Source organism: Primulina eburnea, chromosome 2, assembly GCF_022965805.1.
Source record: "Primulina eburnea isolate SZY01 chromosome 2, ASM2296580v1, whole genome shotgun sequence".
NCBI classification, from domain to species: Eukaryota; Viridiplantae; Streptophyta; class Magnoliopsida; order Lamiales; family Gesneriaceae; genus Primulina; species Primulina eburnea.
Window position 1 is genome coordinate 12592964 of NC_133102.1, and position 25437 is coordinate 12618400.

Sequence of the window (25437 nt, forward strand, 5' to 3'; positions counted from 1 at the left end):
ATGAATCTTACGCCGAGTGGACATGACTTTCAAATGGATGAACTCCTCGATAGTCCTCTTCAACGAGTTCAGGCGAGCGCGCGTTGAGGGGGGCAAAGGGCCGTAAGGGCGGCTGCAGACAGTGGATTCGCTTGAACTCGGCATCTTGAAATGTTGTTCACCTCACCTGCATCTGCTTATTTATAGGCAAAGGGTACTGAATACGGGGAAGCCGAAGAGTTCCCGTCTTTACCAAACGACTGCGCATTTATGTAGCGAAAAAGTTAAGCGCCGCCGTTGGTCTAAGAATACGTATATGGTCAGTAAATGCCTCGTAAGTTGTTACGATCAGGGGGAGGGATGTGAACAAATATCAATGTCGCGGTGTCATCATTGCCTCGGAAAATGAAACGTCTCTCCATGAGATTTTAAGGTTAAAAATCAGAAGGGTGTGGTGGTGACACCATACCAGGGGTCGGGAGTCTTAGGTTACCGGCATTTTGTGAAGCCCGGGAGACACGTGGCCCCGGCGTTTGTGTTAATGTCTCGGGAGGTATTAGGTGTGGTAATTCCAGTGAGTCATCTCATTAGATAATGGTATACAGTTTGTGATATATCAGTTGAGAGATTCATAAATGGTCATATTCGAACAGTGACAGAGAAAGAAACCGAGATAAAGCTGTATTTAACCATATACATTGGCACGCATTACATCGTCATATTTCTCTTCTATTACAATTATTCGTATCTTCAACCAAGCAGACAGCGGGGGAGGGGAGCCTTGCATGAAGATAGGAGAACCAAGAATGTTCTTCAGGAGCTTCAATTCCTTCCGAAGCATTAGTTGATATACACGGCCATCAGTGAAGATGTCCACCCACTCAGCTATGTGTAGTTGTTGGCGCACTTTCCTTAGTTTGGATACCAGGGCCGGGGTGACGGCTCCCCCAGAATCGTAGAAAAGTTTCAGTTCTTGAAGCTTTTCCCAATATCTGAGAACTTCGTTAAGCACTTCGTCCTCTATGAGGGATTTTTGGACTTCCAGGTTGGGCTCCCTAAGGGCTTCAAGCATCCCTGGAGTTCTGGAGTTGCTGGCACCGGCCATATCTATGGAAGTAATCGGCAAGGGATAGTGGAAGGGTGGGAGGACACCATATGTATATATATAGGAAGGAGGAGTGTATCACGATCATCAATTCCCGAATATATCAACGGTTGAGATGAGTATTGGAAGTTGCACCGAGCAGGCGAAAAGACAGGCGTAAATATCGAGATATCATAACAGTCTTCGAAACGCGAAACATTGCGGATAAGTTTGAATCTTAGGGCTTACGACAGCATTAGCGATGATATCCACATTTGTAGGATTCTAGAAGACTCCGCTATCACCAAGAGAACTGCTTTGTACCAATCGGGACAGCGAGACAGACTCTAGCCCGACTTTTTTAGGAGGGAGTGGTGATGCCCCAAGGGAACCCGGGCCCCGGATACAGACCCTGACCCGAGAGGTCCTCAAACTTGGGCAAGATTAGAGCAGGGAGAAAATATCAAAATGCAATTACTTTCATTAAACCGGGGTGAAAAACGGGATTCCGGATCTTCAGACGCCCGGCAAGTTGTGCACTCAGTTATCTGAAGAATTCCCAATGAACTACTTGGCGAGCCACCGCCCAGTGAATAATTAGCCAATACCCGGGGTAAAAACTTCCCGGTCCGAAAAGTACCTCCGAAGCACCCGGGTGGAAGATATCCGGGGAAGAGACACGTTCTGACTACCACGTCTTCCGGACATCACGGAGCCCATCCTCCCACACTCCATGACCAAGTCCACTCCCAGTACATGGCCCACCACTTTGCAACGTGGCCCATGATCTCAAGTCATGGACCACCATCCGAACTTTACGGGCAAGTTATCCACCAGCTTCATCTATAAGTACCCTCCGTTGGTGTTTCACAGAGGTATCGACTCTTCTCTGAATACTCACAAGCACTCACAAATAGTCTTACTTTCGAAGTTTTCCTTTGCGTACATCACTGACTTGAGCGTCGGAGTGGATACGCCGGAACAACTTCCGGCGCTCCCCTAACATTCTGTGGTTTCAGGGTTACTACTCAAATCATCCCGGGCGTTGTCATTCAGGTGACAGGGAGCTCAACCACCCTGGGCCATCAGTAGCTCGTATTAACGTTCGCATATATATCTAAACACTCGACTTGGCAAATCGCCCACCCGGCTACCACCCGATTTGCCCGGTTGACATCACCTCCCTTGTATCTAGACTAGGAAAATCGGCCCTCTCACCTCCTAATTATCCTTCAAATCCTATGATATCGTAATCATTCCTCATCACACAAACTAGAAAGATAGCAATACTTATTCTCTCCCTTTTATCTTGCAAACTTTCCCTTCATTCCTAGCCATTCTCTCCCTCTCCATTTTCGAAAAATTCAGTCCTCTTCAGTAGAGAAAAATTCGAGATTTAGCTAGGGAAGAAACAAGAAAGAAAAGTATAAACGAAAGAATAACACTCCGTCTCCGCCGCACCGTGTCGTCGTTCGATTTGTTTTCTTTTCAAAACAAATTTTCAGGCATGCATATTCCATTCTTTTTCTCTTCAATCAAGTTTTATATGTATTTTTTTTAAAAAAAAAAACCATCATGTGTGTTTGATTCAGGAAAAAAAAACGAAATCATGTCAAGAACTTTCGAAAATCATGTGCAGAATTAATTTTCCGGTTTCTCCTATGCCTTCACGGTTTGGTATGTTTTTGTGGTTTCAGGGTTGGCTCGATTTCCAGGGGCTCAAGGCTGCTTATGGTCATGTTATAGGGTGTGCTAGGAAGGTGGTAGTCCATTATTTGCAGCCCCTTTCCCCCCTTGCAACACGTTTTGACAGCAAGTCCCCATCATGTCATTTTGTGTCCCGATTTGCATGTTTCTTATCTAAGGTGAAGATTCTGATCTTGGCTGCCCTAGAGGCTGTAGCCATGGTTAAAATCCTTCCTTGACATGTTTAGGACGTGACCAAGACGCCCTTTCATGGCTTGGTTTATGTCCCCCTCGATTTTTAAAAACAAACAAGAATAGCGCCCACTAGATGGTTCGGGTCCCCTCTGAGGACGCGATGATGCTGAGATGACTCTTCCACTCCCTCTCTTCCCTACCATCTCTACGTTTCAACTCAAAGTTTCCCACAGACGGCGTCAAGTGATACTCAAGGGAAATTTAGGGTCCGCTTCCAGCAAGTGTCACTAGTACAGACGTAGGATTTTGAAATTATCCTGAGCCTGAAATCACGAAAAAGACCGTTAAAAGGGGGCCAGGAGGGTGTCCTGTTGTAGTCCCTCCGACGCTCAAGTCAGTGACTGAGGATATATGGGGGGAGCAGCAAAGGGTGCTGCTGAAAACAAAATAGTGAATGAATTATAATACGCTCAAACCTGGTATTTATAGGAGAATACTTGGGCTTGTCATGGGTCCTTCACCTGTGGGCCCTAGATATGGGCCGGGAGTTTGGACCGGATCTTGATGAGCTCATCATTAAGGTATCATAAATAATTGCATTGGTTGAGCATGGACTTCAGTGACATGGGTGAAGTGTGCAAAAGTTCAGAAATCATGAGGACATAATAGCCTATTTATTTTACATAATGGGTTTGTGACAAGTAAAGTTTTCACCGGATATTATTACAATAAGATTCTTCAAAATGTTGTTCGGTTTTCGGGTTTTTTAAATGCCTAACTAGAAAAATAAACCATTTTATTCTAGCATGGTATTATTTTCTTGTAGTACGGTCTGTTTGGTTTATACAATCCGAGTCCCGAACTAAGTTACAAATGTCATAATTAAATAAACCAAATAACTTAAAACTAATAAAATCAAAACGGATAATCAAACCAGGCAGTTAATTATTTTGCAAAAATGAAAATCAAGAATTCAGAAATAGATATATCTGTGACTATTCTAGCCATTTTGAATATGCTATAGTAACTTAATTTAAGGGAAAATATTTTTTTTCTACTTACTTGTTAAATTTTGGCTTTTAGTTAACTAAATGTTCAAAATTTAGTTTTCGTATAATTACTTTTAATTTTTGATTATTTTAACATAATTGCTGAAGTGACATCGAAAAATGCCAAGTGATATATTCCACATTCCAAAATAGCTTTTGAAAAAAGGACCCAAAATAAAATGTTTTTATAATTCATATACACCTTCATTACTTTTATATAAAATTTTTGTACAAAGTGGAGCGTAAACAACGTCGGCCGCATATGTAAATGTTTTGGTTTAATATCGGACGCTGATAAAAGTAGCCAAATGCCGCAATCTGAAGACGTACGTCCTCAACATTTGGAACACTAAATTGTCCTTCAGCAGCAACCGCATCACTAAAAATAAAAATGCAGGTCAAGTTGCTTTGAAGTCAACAGAGTCTGATCCCAAAATCATCAGCGGTTCAAAATTCATCATTGCAGATGGAAGTTCAGGCCGCCACCACCACTGCCGCCATGAAAAGGATCTATCTAATCATCAACTGCATAATACTATCCATCGGAAATTGCGGCGGCCCACTGATCATGCGCCTCTACTTTATCCGCGGCGGCAAAAGGATCTGGTTCTCCAGCTGGCTTGAAACCGGCGGTTGCCCGATAATCCTCATCCCCCTCCTCGTTTCCTACATGCTCCGCCGCAGAACCACATCAAACGCCCAACTCTTCTTTATGAAACCCCGAGTGTTCTGGGCGGCAGCGGTGATCGGAACCTTTACCGGCTTGGACGACTATCTTTACGCATACGGCGTCGCGAAGCTCCCGGTGTCCACTTCCTCCCTGCTCATCGCCACTCAGCTGGCCTTCACGGCGGTGTTTGCTTTCCTCCTCGTGAAGCAGAAGTTCACCGCGTACTCCATAAACGCGGTGGTTCTGCTGACGGTGGGGGCGGTGGTTTTGGGGCTTCACACGAGCGGTGATCGCCCAAAGGGTGAGTCCGATAAACAGTATTTCGTAGGGTTTTTCATGACGTTGGGTGCGGCAGCGATATACGGCCTGATTCTGCCGTTGGTGGAGCTGATGTATTTGAAGGCGGGACAGGCTTTAACATACACTCTTGTTTTGGAGATTCAGATGGTGATGTGTTTTTTCGCCACTGCCTTCTGTACAGTCGGCATGCTCATCAACAAAGATTTCCAGGTAATATTTTTTACACCCCACTCTTCAATTATCATTCTTAGAAAATTATGCATTAACTTGTTAGATTTTAAATTTCCATTTTGATTCATTAATATTTTATTTTTAGCTATTTTATTCTGTAATTGTAAAATATTACCTCATTGATTAAATCAAAATAATCAAAAAATTTAAATTAGCATATCTAAACCAAATTTTAACAAGTTAATCAGCAAAAATAAAAAATTGAAAAAACAAAGACCCATCTCATTAGAATATTCACACTAAAAACAATTAATAATTAAACTCATCTTTTAACTTTGTTTTTTGTAAAACTAAGAAGTTTCTTATATAAAAATCACATCAATCATAAAATTTCTTTAAAATTTTTTTTTGTAAAAACTAAGAAGTTTCTTTTATAAAAATAATATAAGTGATTTAAATTTATAAACAAGTTTTTGTTTAAATAAAAATTATAATTTATAGAATTTACTTTATCTGAAATGAGAATTTCTGGACTTGTTAATTTACTTCCATCGTCCCTGTCCTTCAATTCGGGATACGGGATGTTAACGAAATAATATCAATCAAACTTTAATTTTTTTAATATAACCCTCACAAGTGCCTCAACTATAGAGTCGTAAAAATGGGTTAGACCCGTCGAATCGTCCCATCCCCCAAATAGGCACGTAAAATTGGAAATTTTTAACCCGTCCTATTTAATGGCCGACTCAAACCCACTAAATATATAACTAAAAATGGTTCGGTGTGGCTCATCTGGTCGTGTCAAATTAGTGAGTTGGGTTACAATCTTTCAACCCGGGCAAACAAGCTAAGGGGCCACCATATCCCGCCAAATCTTTCCACCCGGCCAAACAACGGGCCACCGTATCCCGCCAAACGACGAGTTTTGATGGGTTCCGGACCGGCCCCAGCAGCTGGCTGGTTGGACAACTCAACTTTCCTTCTCATTGGAGTAATACACTAAATACCTCCCAAACAAAGCCAATACACACAAATTTCACACTATAAACAATTAATAAACTCATCTCAGTAGGGATATTCACAATAATATTCACATTCATTACACTATAAGTTGACAGTTGAAATTTGAATAATATTTATGAAAAAACACACACACATATAAATATATTATAATGTAAGTCAACCGAAATTTTGAATCAGCTTTTTGGGCATGCTGGTCAATATGGCTATACCTCTATATATTAAAAAAATGGAATGACCCATATTAGTTAAGTAGGTATTATATATATGAGAATCGATATCTGAACACCACCGTAGACATTTATGTAAGCACGCTTATATGACATTTACTTATTAGAGATATACAGTTTCATCAAACACATTAGTGGTGCTCTTATAAACTCATAATGAGTATTTAGAATAATAAACTTTTTCTTTTATGTTTTAAATCAGAAGATCAAATTTATATATTTATATATATATATATATTGTGGGGACCCGAACGCTAATCATCTTCTTAATCATCTTTGGGGTTTAATTATCAGTTAAGATAACCAGGGTCTAAAAATTTTTCTTTTAAAATGCGGAAGGTAATGGTATCTACATAATATATATATATCTGTATAAAAGTACAATAATATACAATAGTCTTTCAATTAATCTAAGGTTCAACTACTACAGTTCTAGTAATGAAACCTATCTACATCCAAGTCCGGAATCACCACTCTAATCTTGATCTCTCATCTTCTTCTGGACCCTGATCTTTGCCCCACCTGTTGTCATGCACACATACAAAACAAGACAACAGCCGGATAACTCCGGTGAGATATAAATATCCCAGTATAAACAATGTAATCATGCAAGCATATAAAACATATATAAAAGCATGAATTATATCTTATCACATGTAGCATAATCAACAACATGTATCAGTACAAGTCTGTAAATAAAACATGAATCGTAATCTACGAAACATAATCACTACGGATCTGTAAATCAACTCTAGTCTCACTATCTAAGACTTGACTCATCTCTCATTCTAATCTAGGGATCCCGATCTAATTTAGACTTTGGTATTCTGTATCGAGTGTCTGAGATAGAAGTCGATCTACATCTAAAGCTCTTCGATACACCGTAAGTCTAGAGTCTTATCGGTTCTGTGGAAGACTCGGCGGTTCTGCCCTAGCTAGGCTGTCTGCCCTAGACTCGGACTCTGACTCTGTTCTAAGTCAATACATGCACATATCAATCTGATAATCTGCAATATCAATGCAATAAAATAAAGTATGTGATTTGGGGAAACTCAAGTCAAACCTAACACGAGTTGTGCAATCCCGAATCAACATCTATTTATACCTTTGTCTTCCCGGTCTGACGAAGACGAAGTCTCGTATTCTGATCTGTCCATACCCAGTCTGGCAATGACAATCATATAAATACAACATCAGTATATAACTCGAATCAAAACTTGTTCTGATCAATACTCAAATCAGTATATAATCTGATCTATATCTGAACAAGGTACAATCTAATTCATATCAACGATATCACGTTACAATCGAAATCATTACTGAATCTGATCAATCTAATCAACTGATGTTTCGACGGCATAACAATACAATCTGAATACCCCGTCATTCTGAACACCACAGATATAATACCACGAGTCATAATCGGTATTAATACAATTTATAATCTCAACGATAACACAAATCTGATATCGAATCTCAGTCAAATCGACTCTGAAAATCATAACAATTTCATAAACAGTCTATTTCTCAATTTGACTTCGATTCTATGATGTCTAACATGACAAGAACATCATATATGAATCCTATTCAATTCTGACCATAGCATAATTTCAAAACATGTCTAAACGTAATAAAACTTACGTCCAGTTGTAGCCTGTGTTGATAGGAACACAGTACTGAAGTTGGATTTAAATTCGGACGGGCGGATTTCTCGCAAATCCCAATTCTTTGCGTTGAAGAAGACTTGATTCTTTCCCCAACGATTTCGTCTCCTTTCTGATGAATTCTAAGGAAAATTCGATTGTTATATATATATATATATATATATATATATATATATATATATATATATATATATATATATATATATATATATACTCCATCTCGCATGCAAGGCAAGTGGCTTATTCTTCTTACTGCACGTCTCTCGCTAGGGCGAGCACAAATTTCCGCCCGGGCGAGTAACTCTCGGCCTTTGCAAGTTCAAGCAGTCTTGCTCGGGCGAGCACAAACTTCCGCCCGGGCGAGTAACTCTCGGCCTTCTTCTCCGAGGCACTCGCGCTCGGGCGGTTAAAAACTTCCGCCCGGGCGCGCCATCTTCGCCCAACTATTTAGTCCTCTCAATTTATTCTCAAGATGGTCCGGTTATAATCACTTCAATTCATAATAATTAAATTAACATAGATCAGGATAATCAAATCCTCGGGCATTACATTTCTCCCCCTCTTAGATCTGAGTTCGTCCTCGAACTCATAAACAATCAATTCAGATATATCAGAAGAAATGTATAACAGAGATTAAATCAAACTCTCATCTCAATGAATCCATTCTGAAATCTCTTTCTGGTATCAACCTCAGATTTCAATTCTGGAATAAAACTTCATAAAGTATACTATTCTAATACTTCTTACACTAACTCTGACAGAATCAATCTTGCCATGTTGGTTATACAACATCCGTATAAACCAATCTACAGCTTGTCACATATCAGTATCATCAGCTGTTAACAAATCTGTTTACCTCAAACAAAGACATAAACAATCTTTAGCTTCAACTACCAATCGTCATCATCCGACGTTGGTTTCTTAAATCTGTCCATTCTGAACTATCTGCATCTTCCTTCGAATTGTCTTCAAAAGAAATCTGTAGTACTCATCGTATACTGTCTTGTCTGTACTATCTCATTACCCCTCTGATAAGCTGATAGCTATTGCCACACAGTAATACTGAATCATATCAATTAGTGCTAACATCTAGCATTCTATAACTCTATCAAAGTCTTCCAATATCTGGATAATACACTCTGACTGTCTATCAATCTGTAAATAATCTGCAAAATAACTTATGGTATGATCTGCCATAACTGTAAACTTAATCGAAATCACAATCTGATATCGTTTACTTCTACATTCTAGTCACTCTGACTATGTTCTGACATCAATCTGTGTCATTTGGTTCTGTTTGTACATCATCTTGTACAACTAATAGATATAGATTGAACAATCTGTCAATCATAATCATATTATATTTCAATTTGGAGAAAATGGCAGTAATTTCATTACGGATGCTATAGAAATGTACTCCCATTTCTATTTAGAACTTCACAACTATGTAATAAATCATTCTGATTTCTATCTTTCTGTCTTTTCTGTTAGCGATTCAGACATATCAGTACAATTTCTGCCAACATTTCAGTGCAAATCTGTCACCACTGACTTAATCTGTCTATATAAAAACTGTCTGTTCGAATATCATATATTCTCAGTCACAACCATAACAACTGAAGTCACTACAGCGCATTTCTGACATTGTATGTGATTTCAACTTCGAACTACTGCCATAAACAAATCAGTTAATAACATAATTTACAGAAGAAATACCTACCTGGTATTCGGCTCTGACTATCAATATCAAGCTTGGCTGTACAATTCTGACACATTTTGAGATCACAAGATAATCCATCTCATACAAAACACAGAATCACATATCTGTTACTCTGTTCTGATTATTACAAACAAGTTCTGAACATTCTGATCCCATTCTTGAATTACTGTAACTCTTGAATTCAACTCTGATTCAATTGAACTGTATATATTCCCTCTAGTTTACACTAATCTGTAGCATATACAGATTCAAAACACAGTAATATCCAATTAAAGATGAAATATCAATATCCTATACAGATCTAGTGAGTTCAATGAACTCATAAAACAAGGATTTCTGATAAACATCTTCATGTCATTCTGATCAACTGTTATATCTCATCTGCCAATAAAATATGCTCCTCAAAACAATATAGGATGTCTCAAATACTGATTTAGAGCAATGACAATACTCAGCAGATATAAAACTACAGTCGAATAGAATAATTTGTCAAATCAGACAAAATACATTTCTGACATTTCTAAACTTTCTGATATCGATATCTTATCAATCACTGATCAAAATCTCAACTGTATCAAAATCAATCTGTATACTAACTTCAGATAACACATATTCTGAATACAATCTGTTTCAAACAAGATTCTTATCTGAACAATTTCTGTATATATATTGAATATATATATATATATATATATATATATATATATATATATATATATATATATATATATATATATATATATATATTCAATATATATTGATACTCACGGGAAATTTAGGGTCCGCTCCCAGCAAGTGTCACTAATCCAGACGCGGGTTTGGAAATTACCCTGAGCCTGAAATAACAAAGAAGATCGTTAAGAGGGGGCCAGGAGGGTGTCCTGGCGTAGCCCCTCCGACGCTCAAGTCAGTGACTGAGGATATATGGGGGGAGCAGCTAAGGGTGCTGCTGAAAATAATATAGTGAATGAATAAACTGAACACCCAAACCTGGTATTTATAGGAGAATACCTGGGCCCTTAGTGGGCCTGTCTTCCATTTGGGCTAGGGCCCTTGGTGGGCTTATTTTCCACTTGGGCTAGGGATGAGCCAGAGAGAATAGGGCCTTTGCTGGGCCTGTCTTCCATAATGGGGCCGTAAGATGGGCCTGTCTTCCATGGGGTATCACCAGTCTCCCCCTCCCAAGTCGAACTGAATCGTAGGTTCAAAGTTCGATTAGTTGTGTTGTCCTTGGTTTATCGGCGATGAGGACGGACCGTGACAGAAAAATTAATTTTGTTTGCCGTTAACGAATGATGTTCACCGCTAACACGGGGATCGACCTGCCCGGTCAGGTCGCGGGGATCGACCTGCCCGGTCAGGTCGTGGGGGTGTGGGGGCAACGCCCCCATAATTTTTTCAGAAACAACCACTCGCAAGGGTGAGGGCGTGCATTTTCTTTCTGCCGTTCTCGTCAGTCTCCAAAAATTTGGAAGCAAATTAAATCATATCGCAAATTAAATCATATCGCAATCTTGCTCTGAAAGGAAAGATATCAAATCGCAATCCTGCTCCAAGTGAAAGATATCAAATCGCAATCCTGTTCAGGAAGAAAAGATTTGGTCCTTGGCTTTCTTTATAAATAGGACTTCTCTCTCACTTTATTACTACTATTCCCCCTCAGAATTCCCTTCACGCTTCATTCTACAAATTTTCTTCGCCTAGTAACCACGCGTCTTCGCTCGGCTGCACCTAGTTCCGCCCTTGCCCTCGCGCGACATCACCCTCGCCGACCACCGCCCATCACTCTCGCCCCACCACCGCCCAACGCCTCGCCCAAACACCCAGTCTCGCCAACCACCGCCCATCGCCTCGCCCTCCTGCCCCAGCATCTCGCCCAACAGCGCCTCACCTTCGCCTCACAGCCCCGCCGAGAGATCGCAGTCTCGCCCAAACTCTCGCCCAACCACCGCCCAGTGCCTCGCCCTCCTGCCCCAGCATCTCGCCCAAACTCTCGCCCAACCACCGCCCAGCGCCTCGCCCCAACACCCAGTCTCGCCCACACTCTCGCCCAACCACCGCCCAGCGCCTCGCCCTCCAGCCCTCGCCTCACACGCCCGCGTCTCGCCCACAGCGCCCGAGCGCTCTCGCCCCACAGCGCCCGAGTCTCGCCCAGCAGCGCCCGAGCGCTCTCGCCCCACCGCGCCCGAGTCTCGCCCAAGAGCGCTCGGCGTCTCGCCCAACAGCTCTCGCCCCACACGCCCGAGTCCCGCCCAGCAGCTCTCGCCCCGCACGCCCGCGTCTCGCCCACAGCGCCCGAGCGCTCTCGCCCCACAGCACCCGAGTCTCGCCCAGCAGCGCCCGAGCCTCGCCCAGCAGCGCCCGAGCGCTCTCGCCCCACCGCGCCCGAGTCTCGCCCAAGAGCGCTCGCCCCGCACGCGTCTCGCCCAGCAGCTCTCGGTCTTGTCCCTTGTGTACCTTTCCACGCTACGTCGGGGTTAGTATTCTTTTTTATTTGCTCAGTTGTCCTTAGAAAATGTCTTCCTATGCTGCCGAGTTTAGTTCTCCGAGCAATTCCGAGTCTGATTCCGCGAGTAATTCTGAGTCTACTTCCGCGAGCGGTTCTGAGTCTACTTCCGCGAGTAATTCTGAGTCTACTTCCGCGAGCGGTTCCAAGAGGTCTAGCGAGTCTAGGAATTCCTTAGAAGATCCTGAATTTACCCCTGAGGTAGAAGTCGTCACTCATAGCCGCCCTGGTAAGGAGATTCGCCATGTAACCCAACAAATGAACATATCTAATGCAGACAACTTGTGGTATGGTCATCTGTCATCCCACATCCCTTTCGGTAGCGAACCCAAAATTAGGACTATGTGGCATATTCCCTCTTCTCACCAGATCATAATTCCTACCCCCGACGACCGTCCCTATTTAGCTCCCAAGGGTTGTTACACATTCTTCCAGCACCATTTCGATGCAGGTCTGCGCTTTCCACTAGATGATTTCCTTCAGAAGCTGAGCAATTATTATAAGATGCATTTAGGTTTACTCACTCCCAATGCTCTCCGCTCAATATGCTGCCTCATCGTGTTATTCCGGGCTTTAGATCTTCCTTTAAGTTGCACTACCTTCTCCTACTTCCTTGTCTTAGCCAAGTCTAAAGAGGGACCCTTCTATGTGATTTCCCGGTCTAACCGCAAGCTTTTCGATGGGGCTCCTAGTCATGTGAAGGACTGGAAAAAATACTTTTTCTTTATCCAGCCACCGGAAGAACTGACTTGTTCCACTGATTGGTGCCCTAACTTCACTAAGCCTGAGCTTTCAAAGGATTATAAGAAAGATAAGGATTATCTACACATAATGAGTGTATTAGGAGACCGATGCTTTAGCATCCCCCAACTTCTATCTGAAGATCTCCTGTGCCACGTCGGGTTAAGTCCCGCGAAAATTAAGCTGAAGGAGGATGCTGGTAGATATTCTCGCCCTTTCATACTTCTTGTTTTTCTTTCGTTTATTATGTTACTTGATAACATTCTCATTTGGTTCTTTGTCTCTGCTTGCAGGTACTAGAGTCATGAACGCCCTATTTCTCCGTGAGCTCTCCAAGACAAAGGCCGGGGGTTCCTCATCAGCACCCCAGAAGTCCATTACCCCGACAGTCACGGCGGGCACAAAAAGAGATTGTTCTGTCGCTGAGAAAAAGAAAACAGGTTCCTGCTCTACTACTGTGCAGAAGTCCGCTAGCTCCCCTACTGCTGCTGTGAAGAAGAAGAAGACGGGCTCCTCCTCCTCTGCCCCAAAGCGAGCCTCCTCTCCACCTCCTCGCGCCAAGTCCCCTCCTCCGTCCGGTAAACAAAAGGTGTCTGTTGATCCTAGCCCGTCAGTCCCCCATCATGGTAAACGCAAGATTTCAGAGATCTCAGTAGTGTCGGTCTCTTCTCCAGAAGGATCTGAGTCCGATGAGGAGCCCCCTCCTGCATCAGGGGTACATCCTCTATACACATCAGCTACAGCCATTGTGGGGCGAGGTCCTACTCAGCTGGCTCAAAAGATAATGTATCAGCTTCCTTCCGAAGCGGATGCAGCATTCATTAATTCACTGGGGTGGTCTGACCTCACTCGCCGGACATGCAGCAGCATCACTGAGGTATATTTCTCTTTCTATTCTTTAGATTAATGTCTAATACATGTATGATTTACTTGTCATCTTTTCACTCTTGTCTATTTATCCAGGGCATGATGTACATAGGGGAGTTGGTGGAGCGTGCCAACGCCACTCGATCTACTGCCTGCCAAGACTTGCGCGAGGGCATGGCTCTTCGTGAACAGCTCCAAGCTACTATCGATGAGATGAAAGCGACACACGCTAAGGAGCTTTCGGAGTCCCAAGCTCGGGGTGACGAGTTTCTGAAGGAAAAACAAGAGCTTCTGAAAGAGAAACACGAGCTCCAGCGACTGACAGAAGACCAAGCTAAAGACATCCAGAAGTTAAAGACAGATTTAAAGGATTCACAAGCTGAGCTCGAAGATGCCAAGGTGCGACACGCTGCAGAAGTTTCCTCCTTCAAAGAGGAATTTCTCAAATCCGAAGAATTTGTCGAGATCTGTGGCCCGAAAGCTTTTCACTACCTGGGGGTGGGCTTCGAGGGTGCAGTCGGCCTTTTCCATGCTCAGGGCTATCCTCCGCCAGGCGCCCCTACTGACTTTATCGACTTCGAGAGCTTCATATCGAGTCTCCCCCCCGATTCCTAGATTGAGCTCCTTTATTTATGTTATTTTCTGCATTATTTTATTTTCCATAGGATTATGCGACTTTTGGGACGTTTACATTTGGCTATTTCCTTTTGCGCACTTTTGACATGTACGAACTCGTTTTGTTTATGCAACCTTGGGTATTTTGCATTTGAATTTACTGCTTCTCATGAGTTTGTCTCTGATACTATTAACCCGCTAGGGCAAATAAAATCTCCACCCTCTAACTCATCTGCTAAGTGACATCCCAACAGGAAAATAAAATTTTAACGTCACCACACTCTAACTCCTCTGCTAGGTGACACCTGAGCAGGAAAATAAAATCAACACACTCTAACTCCCCCGCCAGGTGACACCTTAGCAGGAAAATAAAATTTAACACCCTCACCCTCTAACTCCTCTACTAGGTGATGCCTTAGTAGGAAAATAAAAATCCACACCCTCACCTTCTAACTCCTCTGCTAGGTGACACCTTAGCAGGAAAATAAAAATCAACACCCTCACCCTCTAACTCCTCTGCTAGGTGACACCTTAGCAGGAAAAATAGAAATTCAACGCCCCAACCCTCTAACTCCTCTGCTAGGTGACACCTTAGCAGGAAAAATAGAAATTCAACGCCCCAGCCCTCTAACTCCTCTGCTAGGTGACACCTTAGCAGGAAAATAAAAATCAACACCCTCACCCTCTAACTCCTCTACTAGGCGATGCCTTAGTAGGAAAATAAAAATTCAACGCCCCAGCCCTCTAACTCCTCTGCTAGGTGACACCTTAGCAGGAAAATAAAAATCAACACCCTCACCCTCTAACTCCTCTACTAGGCGATGCCTTAGTAGGAAAATAAAAATTCAACGCCCCAGCTCTCTAACTCCTCTGCTAGGTGACACCTTAGCAGGAAAATAAAAATCAACACACTCTACCCTCTAACTCCTCTACTAGGCGATGCCTTAGTAGGAAAATAAAAATTCAACGCCCCAGCCCTCTAACTCCTCTGCTAGGTGACACCTTAGCAGGAAAATAAAAATCAACACCCTCACCCTCTAACTCCTCTACTAGGCGATGCCTTAGTAGGAAAATAAAAATTCAACGCCCCAGCTCTCTAACTCCTCTGCTAGGTGACACCTTAGCAGGAAAATAAAAATCAACACACTCTACCCTCTAACTCCTCTACTAGGCGATGCCTTAGTAGGAAAATAAAAATTCAACGCCCCAGCCCTCTAACTCCTCTGCTAGGTGACACCTTAGCAGGAAAATAAAAATCAACACCCTCACCCTCTAACTCCTCTACTAGGCGATGCCTTAGTAGGAAAATAAAAATTCAACGCCCCAGCTCTCTAACTCCTCTGCTAGGTGACACCTTAGCAGGAAAATAAAAATCAACACACTCTACCCTCTAACTCCTCTACTAGGCGATGCCTTAGTAGGAAAATAAAAATTCAACGCCCCAGCCCTCTAACTCCTCTGCTAGGTGACACCTTAGCAGGAAAATAAAAATCAACACCCTCACCCTCTAACTCCTCTACTAGGCGATGCCTTAGTAGGAAAATAAAGATTCAACACTTCCACCCTCGAACCCCTCTACTAGGCGATGCCTTAGTAGGAAAATAGAATTATTTTATCACTCTCACAATATAACAACATTCATGAACTAAAGGGAAGAACTTGATTTTATTGAATTCCAATAGATTACATAGGAAAATTCAGGAAATAAAATACATCAATGACAGAATCAAGAATAGTATTTTCTGAGGTGATAAGCATTCCAAGGCCTTTTCAAAGCTTTGCCTTGCGTATTCTCCAAGTAATAGGCTCCAGAGCTCAGTCTCTCGACCACCTTGAAGGGACCCTCCCACTTTGGGTCCAGTTTTCCCCTCTGCTCTTCTTGCACCTTCCTTAGGACCAAATCACCCACTTGAAAGTTTCTCTGCACGACTCTCCGATTATAAGACTGTGCAATGCGGTTCTTATAGGCTTCCAGTTGAATGCTGGCAGACTCTCTCTTTCCTTCCAACAGATCAAGGTCAGTAGCACGTCTCGCACCATTATCCTCGTCATAAAGCATCACCCTTGCCGATTCCAACCCGACCTCAGCCGGGAGCACTGCTTCAGTACCATAAACCAAACCGAAAGGAGTTTCTTTGGTTCCTTCTCTCGGAGTGGTTCGGTATGCCCATAAGACACTTGGTAGCTCATCCACCCAATTGCCTTTAGCTTTGCCCAGTCGAACTTTCAGACCCTGCACCAGCGTCCGATTAGTCACCTCTACCTGGCCATTACTCTGCGGGTAAGCTACAGAGGTAAAGACCTGTTGGATCTTCATCTCCTTACACCAAGCTTGGATCTTGGCCCCTTGGAACTGTCTCCCATTATCGGATATCAGTCTCCTGGGTACCCCGTATCTGCATACTATATTCTTCCACAAGAACTTCATGACGTCATTCTCAGTGATTCTGGCCAACGGTTCTGCCTCCACCCATTTGGAGAAATAGTCAACCGCTACCAAAAGAAATTTCTTTTGAGCAGGAGCTGTAGGAAAAGGTCCCACAATATCCATTCCCCACTGGTCAAAAGGACATGCGGCCGTGACAGTCTTCATCATGGCCGCTGGCCGGTGATGCAATCGGGCATGACGTTGACAACTATCACAAGACATCACTAACTCTTGAGCATCATACAGTATCGAGGGCCAAGAATAACCGGCGAGCATCACTTTCCTCGCCAATGCATAAGCCCCTAGATGATTTCCACAACATCCCTCGTGAACCTCTCGGAGCACATAATCAGCCTCGGTATAACTCAAACATCGAAGAAGCGGTCCTGCAAAAGATGTTTTAAACAACACATCTCCGACCATCACATAACGTGAACATTTCATCTTCAACTTACGAGCTTCGCGAGGGTCATCGGGAAGCTTTCCTTCTTTCAAATAATCAGTTATTGCGGTTCTCCAATCCTCCTCCTCCTTTTCAACTGCGGGTGAACTCGTTTGAGGTGTGAGTTCAATTTGAAATACCACATCTCTAGTCTTCCAACTCCCCATTGTCCCAGCCATTTTGGCTAGAGTGTCTGCCTTCTCATTTTCTTTCCTGGGAATCTGTTCAAATGTAATCTCCGTGAATTTCTCTCTGACTCTGTCCACTTCTTGAGCATACTCAATAAGTTTCTCATCTTTCACATCATACATTCCCTTCATCTGTTGCGCTACCAACTGTGAGTCAGAAAAAATAAGTACCCGGGTAGCTCCTACATTTCTGGCTGCTCGCAGTCCCGCCAACACAGCCTCATATTCTGCCTCATTGTTGGATGCTCGAAAGTCCAACCTAACTGCCAACTTCACTTCCTCCCCAGCTGGTGAAATCAGTACCACTCCTACCCCGCTCCCCTCTTTAGAAGATGAACCATCAACATATACTTTCCAAGGGTCCTCATTTTCAAGATGCACAGTCTCAGCTAGAAAATCAGCTAAGGCTTGTGCTTTGATAGATGTTCTTGGCTCATACTGGATGTCGTACTCCCCTAGCTCAGTGGTCCACTTGATCAAGCGGCCAGACATATCCGAATGAGTTAGAATTCTGCCCAATGGGCTGTTCGTGAGCACCACAATCGGATGAGATAAGAAGTAAGGCCTCAAGCGTCTGGCTGTCATTACCAAAGCCAAAGCCAATTTTTCCAACCCGGAGTATCGGATCTCGGCTCCTTTGAGAGCATGCGAAACATAATACACCGGCTGCTGAACCGATCCATCCAGCTTAACAAGGACTGAACTCACAGCCCCTTCAGTGGCAGATAAATATACCCATAAAGGCTCACCCGTTGCCGGTTTGGCCAGGACGAGAAGCTCGGCCAGGTACTCCTTCAATTCTGTGAAAGCCTTCTCACAATCCGGCCCCCATTCAAATTTTTTTGCTTTTCGCAAGGTCCGGAAGAAAGGTAAGCTCCTGTGGGCGGACCTTGAGATAAAACGTGCCAGCGCAGCAATCCTCCCTGTCAACTGCTGAACATCTTTGGGCCCCCGAGGGGAGACCATACTCTGGATGGCTTGAACTTTCTCGGGGTTAGCCTCAATCCCCCTCTCTGTCACCATATAGCCCAGAAACTTCCCACTCTTCACCCCAAATATACACTTTTGAGGGTTCAGCTTCAGCCCATATGACCTGAGGGTGGAAAATGTCTCCACTAGGTCAGGTATGAGCAGGGTCGAATCCTTAGACTTTACCATGATGTCATCCACATACACTTCCACATTCCTCCCCACCTGCTTAGAAAAGACTTTATCCATCAACCGCTGATACGTGGCTCCAGCATTTTTGAGTCCGAAGGGCATGACCACGTAACAGAAAGTTCCTTCAGAGGTAATGAAACTTACTTTATCTTGATCCTCCATGGCCAAGGGGATTTGATGGTACCCCTGATAAGCATCCAGCATGCACAAATACTGATGTCCGGCTGTGGAGTCCACCAACTGATCTATCCGCGGCAAGGGATAACAATCTTTAGGACATGCCTTGTTGAGATCTCTGAAGTCCACACACATCCTCCATTTTCCTGAACTTTTCGGAACAAGAACGACATTCGAGAGCCAAGTAGGAAATTGTACCTCTCGAATGTGCCCGGAACTGAGCAACTCTCCCACCTCCTTTTTTATAACTATATCTTTCTCGGGCCCGAAGTGTCTTTTCTTCTGTTTCACGGGACGAGAATTCGGTAAGATGTTTAACCGATGTTCTGCTACCTCTGGACTCGTCCCTGTGAGCTCTTGGGCAGACCAAGCGAACCTGTTGAGATTAGCTTGTAAACAAGTAATAAGTTTTTCCCTTACCTCTGGGTCAAGGTCAGGGGCTATTCTTAGAGTTTTCTTGTCAGGCCCCAATGTCACGATCTCCGGCTTCTCATCCATCACCTCATGAACCTCCCTCCTTACCACGGGCAACCCACTTCGCCCCCTTCTAATCATATTGACCTCCACACGTGCCCTCTTCCCCTCTTCTTTCACTATCCCCTCATAACATCGACGAGCGACTTTCTGGTCCCCACATAAGACTCCAACCTCCCTCCCTACAGGAAACTTCAACTTCTGATGATAGGTGGACGCTACAGCTCTGAAATCCTTGAGGGCTGGTCGCCCAAGAATTCCATTGTAAGCGGATGGGGTGTCCACCACAGTAAAGGTTGTCATCTTCGTTACCCGCCGAGGCTCATGTCCCAAAGATAGAGGAAGGACAATTTGACCGAGCGGCGGGATGGCATGTCCTGCAAATCCATATAGAGGAGTGGAGATCGGCTCGAACTCAAATCCATCCACATTCATCTGATCCAGGGTGCTCTTGAACAGGATATTAACAGAGCTTCCATTATCAATAAAAATTCGTGCCACATCGTAATTGGCAACGGTGGCTGTCACCACCAAGGCATCATTATGAGGAGCCACAACGCCTCGGAGGTCATCCGGTCCAAAACTGATGACAGGATCCTGGGGTAAGTTCGCACTCCTCGATATTTCAAAATTCTCCAACCTCCTCCCATGCGCCTTCCGCGCTCGCCCGGAATCCCCATCAGTAGCACCCCCCGAGATCATATGAATCATTCCTCTTGTGGGGTGGTTATCTCCATCTGCTCTCCTCCTCGGTTCGACAGGTTCCCGAGGAGCATCCTGACCCCGTCCTTCTCTTCTCGGCTCTTCGATCCTTTGATGTATCCATGGAGGGCCTCGACCCCGCCTAGAAGATGGGCGAGATCTCAGTTCACTCCTGGACGAGGATCCTTCTTGTCTACCCTGCGGCGGAGGTCGAGCATTGCTCTCAACCCTCTGCGACTTCTCCCCTCTCTCCCCCGACTCCCTCACCTCCATCACCTTATCCCGACTCCTATTCATAGGAACATGTGATGAGAATTGTCCTCTACCTTTGGTTCTGTCTTCATCTCTTTCCCCTGCACCCCTCTTCTTTCCACCTCTCTCGGCTCCCTCCACCCTACTTCCTCCGGGCCGGTTTTCCATCCTCCTGTATCGTTGAGCATCCTCCAAGTTTACATATTTCTCCGCCCGAGCTAACAAGTCATCATAGCTCGACGGAGGCTTCTTGACCAGCGATTTGAAGAATTCTCCCCCCCTCAGCCCTTGGGTAAAGGCGCTTATCATGATGTCCGGGGTAGCCGCTGGTATTTCTAGTGCTGCAGTGTTGAAGCGCTGGACAAAGTCCCGCAATGTTTCAGCCTCTTGTTGTTTCATCACAAATAGACTCAAATAGTTCTTTTGATGCCTCTTGCTGCTGGCAAATCGGTGCAAGAAGGCTGCAGAGAAATCCTCGAACGACCGTATGGAGTTGGGCTGCAGGGTATTAAACCATTGCTTGGCTGACCTCACCAACGTGCCCAGAAACACCCTGCACCTGACTCCATCCGAATATTGGTGCAACAGAGCCGCATTCTCAAATCTCCCCAAGTGTTCCTCAGGGTCTGTATGTCCGTCATACTCTCCAACGTTTGATTGTCGGAAATTCGGAGGGAGCCCTTCCTCCAAGATGGCTAGTGAAAAAGGGCTTCCTCTCTTGGGTACCGGCGCCCTGCTTCCCACCTGCTCCCTCAATCTCTGTATCTCCTTCCACATCTCCCCCATCTCACTAATTTCTCCACTCTGAGGTGGTTGCGTCTCTTCAACCCTGCTCTGGTGGACTTCAACATTTTCCTCACGCTCCTGACGATGGGCCCGTTCCCCAGCACTCATAGACTCTTGGTTCCTCCTCATGGCCTCATCTACTGTACGGGCGATGAATTGGCCCAACTGTTCCAAGGTCAAGTTTCCCACGTTCTCATTAGGACGGGTTTGCTCAACCCTCGTCTCGTGACGGGGCTGCTCAGTTCTTGTCTCTTGACGAGGTTGTTCCTGCCTCGCCTCAACATGAGACGGTTCGGGTCCCCTCTGAGGACGCGATGACGCTGAGTTAACTCTTCTGCTTCCTCTCTTGCCTACCATCTCTACGTCTCAACTCAGATTGTTCCCACAGACGGCGCCAAGTGATACTCACGGGAAATTTAGGGTCCGCTCCCAGCAAGTGTCACTAATCCAGACGCGGGTTTGGAAATTACCCTGAGCCTGAAATAACAAAGAAGATCGTTAAGAGGGGGCCAGGAGGGTGTCCTGGCGTAGCCCCTCCGACGCTCAAGTCAGTGACTGAGGATATATGGGGGGAGCAGCTAAGGGTGCTGCTGAAAATAATATAGTGAATGAATAAACTGAACACCCAAACCTGGTATTTATAGGAGAATACCTGGGCCCTTAGTGGGCCTGTCTTCCATTTGGGCTAGGGCCCTTGGTGGGCTTATTTTCCACTTGGGCTAGGGATGAGCCAGAGAGAATAGGGCCTTTGCTGGGCCTGTCTTCCATAATGGGGCCGTAAGATGGGCCTGTCTTCCATGGGGTATCATATATATATATATATATATATATATATATATATATATATATATATATATATATATATCAATGTAGAATTTACAAAATTTTGAATTAATTAAATTAATCAGTCGATTGAATTAATTAGATTAGATTTTATCTTCTGTTCTTTAATTTTAAAAGTTCAAGATTAAATTTCACTAAGTCATGTTTTTCTATGATTAGATTCCGATCCTTATCAAAACGGTAAATTAGGTCTCTATTAGAAATGAATATATTATGTGAACAATCAATCGCCCATTGGCATGTGATGAATGTATATTTACTAAAAAAATCCTGGCGTTAAATAATATTTGTGTGAAAAATTTAGATAGAAAATATTTTATTAGAAATATGTCAGTTATAGATATCCGACTACATACACCATCAATCAATAAATTTCATATCAATTAATGTCTCAATCACTATATTAATAACCGAAGGTATTTGGGATGATTAATTGTAGGTGTCGATTCTAAATCTTTCCCATTGAATATGGATAGCTCTCGATCTCAATAATTTATATTCGTGAGACTAGTCAACTTGATCTATATCCAGAAGAAAAAAAAATAGTATTTTTGAAATTAAAAGTAATATTTTTTCATATGATAGATAATTTGAAGAGGAGCTATCTCAGAAATTTATTAACACACTCTCGCAGGTGTTTTGTGATAAGATATTATTCAAGATTATGTGCGTAAATTAAATTTTACTTTCAAACTTAAAATATTTATTGCAATAATCAATTTTCATATCATGCAATCAAACAAAAGTTTATTGCCGGCTGTTTACTTACCTTAACTACCAACTAATGAGCCAGACACGATGGCGTCAGGTGATTAATTAATTTAATGATTAAGATATTTGACATCCACGATTACGAATAAAGACAAATATCGTGTGAATGAGATAAACACTATCTTATCATTAAAAATATTATAACTTTATATCTAATTTATCGCTTTTACCTTTTGATTCATTATTGCATCAAAGTTCATTATTGCATCTAATTACATGGTGTGTTCGTTTATCATGTCCAAGTTGTAAGGAGATTGATCGAGCGCAACAAATTTTTGTCTTTTAATTGTTTTCGAGGTACAGTAGTAATCGAAACACCACGTTACATTAATTCATATTTGTATTAAAATAGTTGAGTTACACCGTCTCTGTTAGCTATGATTTATGACAAAATAGCACGAAAAATTTCGACGATTGTGCCTTATATATTTAGAAAACTCATGTATAAAATTAAATTTTTAGAGATTTATTATAATTGATTATCAACTTATACGTAAAAATTATGTTTTGGCAGGCAATACCAAGAGAAGCAAGAGAATATGAACTGGGAGAGGGCAAATACTACTTGGTTGTTATTTGGAGTGCGATAATTTGGCAGTGTTTCTTCTTGGGAGCTATTGGTATTATATTTTACTCATCATCTCTTTTATCAGGCATAGCAATCACAGTGCTGCTACCGGTAACTGAGTTACTAGCTGTCATGTTTTACCACGAGAAGTTCCAATCTGAAAAGGGTGTCTCTCTTTTTCTATCCCTTTGGGGATTCATGTCCTACTTTCTTGGTGAGAAGGTCAAAATAAGCAAGATGAAGAAGAATGACATGATCACGGAGTCTGAGATGAGCAACCATCATCAACAATCCGTGGCTACTCCTTGATCGATCTTGAGCACGAAGATCGAGAAAAGAATTATGTTTTTAAAATATATTTTTCTCTAATAAAAATATATATACGCGGGACTCAAATATACGAATCATGGCTCAAATAAATGGTGTCATTATATAGATCAATTTCTTGTGCTTGCATATGTTAGAGTAGGTGTTCAACAAACCAACTTGTGGATTGGATTTTTATTGACTCTAATGTAAAACGATCATTATTTAATAATATTTTACGATTTTATTCATTTATGATATTATGTTTTATCTGTATATATACCATGTAAGCTGTATAGATAAAGTCCTTAAACATACAACAGGTACCATGAGGTGTGCTTCTCAACGTAAGATCATGAAACTTATTATGAAGTGTTCCGTATATTCTAAACATGTTCCTAGTCAAATCAATCACCTAAAATAAAGATAAATGTCGTTTGAGCTTGAGAATAACATATGTGATGTAAACACCATGTTTCATTGGTAAAAAAGACATGGAGATGTCCATTCATACATATGAGTGATCATATGATGATACAATGAACAACCCTCACTCCGACTGTCCGAGTGGTTCTCACTTATCAAATTGAATAGTCCACGGTTATGATTGTACGTCATCAGATTGTTTCCGCACATTTTCATTGTAATCAGGTGATGAGGTTGAGTGTAATTTCGAAATATGTAGGAGCAAATGTATTATAGTCGGGAATGCACCATTTTCCTACGGGTAAAGATATCATATGTGATCTGATGAGTTAATAGTGCTAAGAGTCTCCGACCAGAGCAGAAATGTGCTTTAGGAAAAAATGTTTCTAGTTGCACATATCGTGCCACTATTAGTACTCAAAGATAAATTACATCCTTATCGAATTTATATGCAACTCTCGATATATCAATGGTTGAAGATTCGATTAGGCTACATGTGCTGAAGAGATCGTACTGTACGTTAACCATGACTTAAGGTTCTTGAAGGTACTATCATCGATACCTAGGGGATCATGAGGTGATGCTACTAGACGCTCTTATCATGATCCGATGGGTGCAATCGGAAATGATTTTTGACATTCTTGATAAATGAGTTGATGAAAATAATTAGGATAAGCCCGAAATAGAATAAATATTATTATGAATTACATGAAGTGAACTCACGACTAGCTGTATCCCTGAAGTATTGATGGTCACACAAATATCAGATTCAATGTTCCCGTTGAGAAAGTCAAAATTCAAGAAGTTGAATTTGATGACTTAGTTTGATGAAGATCAAACATGATACTTGTAAAGGAATTTATAAGTTGATTCAATATGATGTAAGAAATGGAAGTTAGCTTAATTGCTAATTGAGGAAGGAGAGTAGAATTGCTAATTTTGGTAAATGAGTTCACTGAACTGATAGCTGTTCAATATGATAAGTGAAAATTTTGATTTTCGAAACTTCGAGTTTCATTAAATGAGCAACACTTGTATCTCTGACACATCAGAGCTATCAGATAGTCAATTGGGGTTACAATGAGCTCGGAATGATTTATTTAGTGAATTTAGAATTTACTAATTAAATTATAGGACTAGTAAATTGACTATTAATATATAAAATTCTCATAAAATTTTTGAAGAGGTCTATAATTAATTAGTTAAGTTTGATGATTTAAAGCAAATATATCCAAGAAAAAAGAAACACAAAGAAAAATGAATTTTTTATTTAAAACATGTGAAATGAGGACATTATTATGTAATTTATCGCTATGTATTGAGACCAGTTTATACCAAAAGTTGAAAGGCCATAAACCACATTCATTTAATGGGCAGATTTTATCCTACTTCAGGCGGGTTATACCTCCATTTATT

The 25437-nt window shown here is 42.4% G+C and overlaps 2 protein-coding genes across 2 annotated transcripts; both read left to right on the forward strand.

Moving 5' to 3' along the window:
- The first annotated feature begins 4281 nt into the window (after positions 1–4281).
- Positions 4282–23613, forward strand: LOC140822974 (purine permease 3-like). The gene is made up of 2 exons (XM_073184022.1): positions 4282–5173; positions 23236–23613. The coding sequence occupies exons 1-2, from the start codon at positions 4460–4462 to the stop codon at positions 23596–23598; spliced, it is 1077 nt and encodes a 358-aa protein (XP_073040123.1). The 5' UTR covers positions 4282–4459; the 3' UTR covers positions 23599–23613.
- LOC140822973 (uncharacterized) lies at positions 10531–14653 on the forward strand. Its single transcript, XM_073184021.1, has 3 exons — positions 10531–13214; positions 13309–13892; positions 13979–14653. The coding sequence occupies exons 1-3, from the start codon at positions 12284–12286 to the stop codon at positions 14495–14497; spliced, it is 2034 nt and encodes a 677-aa protein (XP_073040122.1). The 5' UTR covers positions 10531–12283; the 3' UTR covers positions 14498–14653.
- Positions 23614–25437: the final 1824 nt, after the last annotated feature.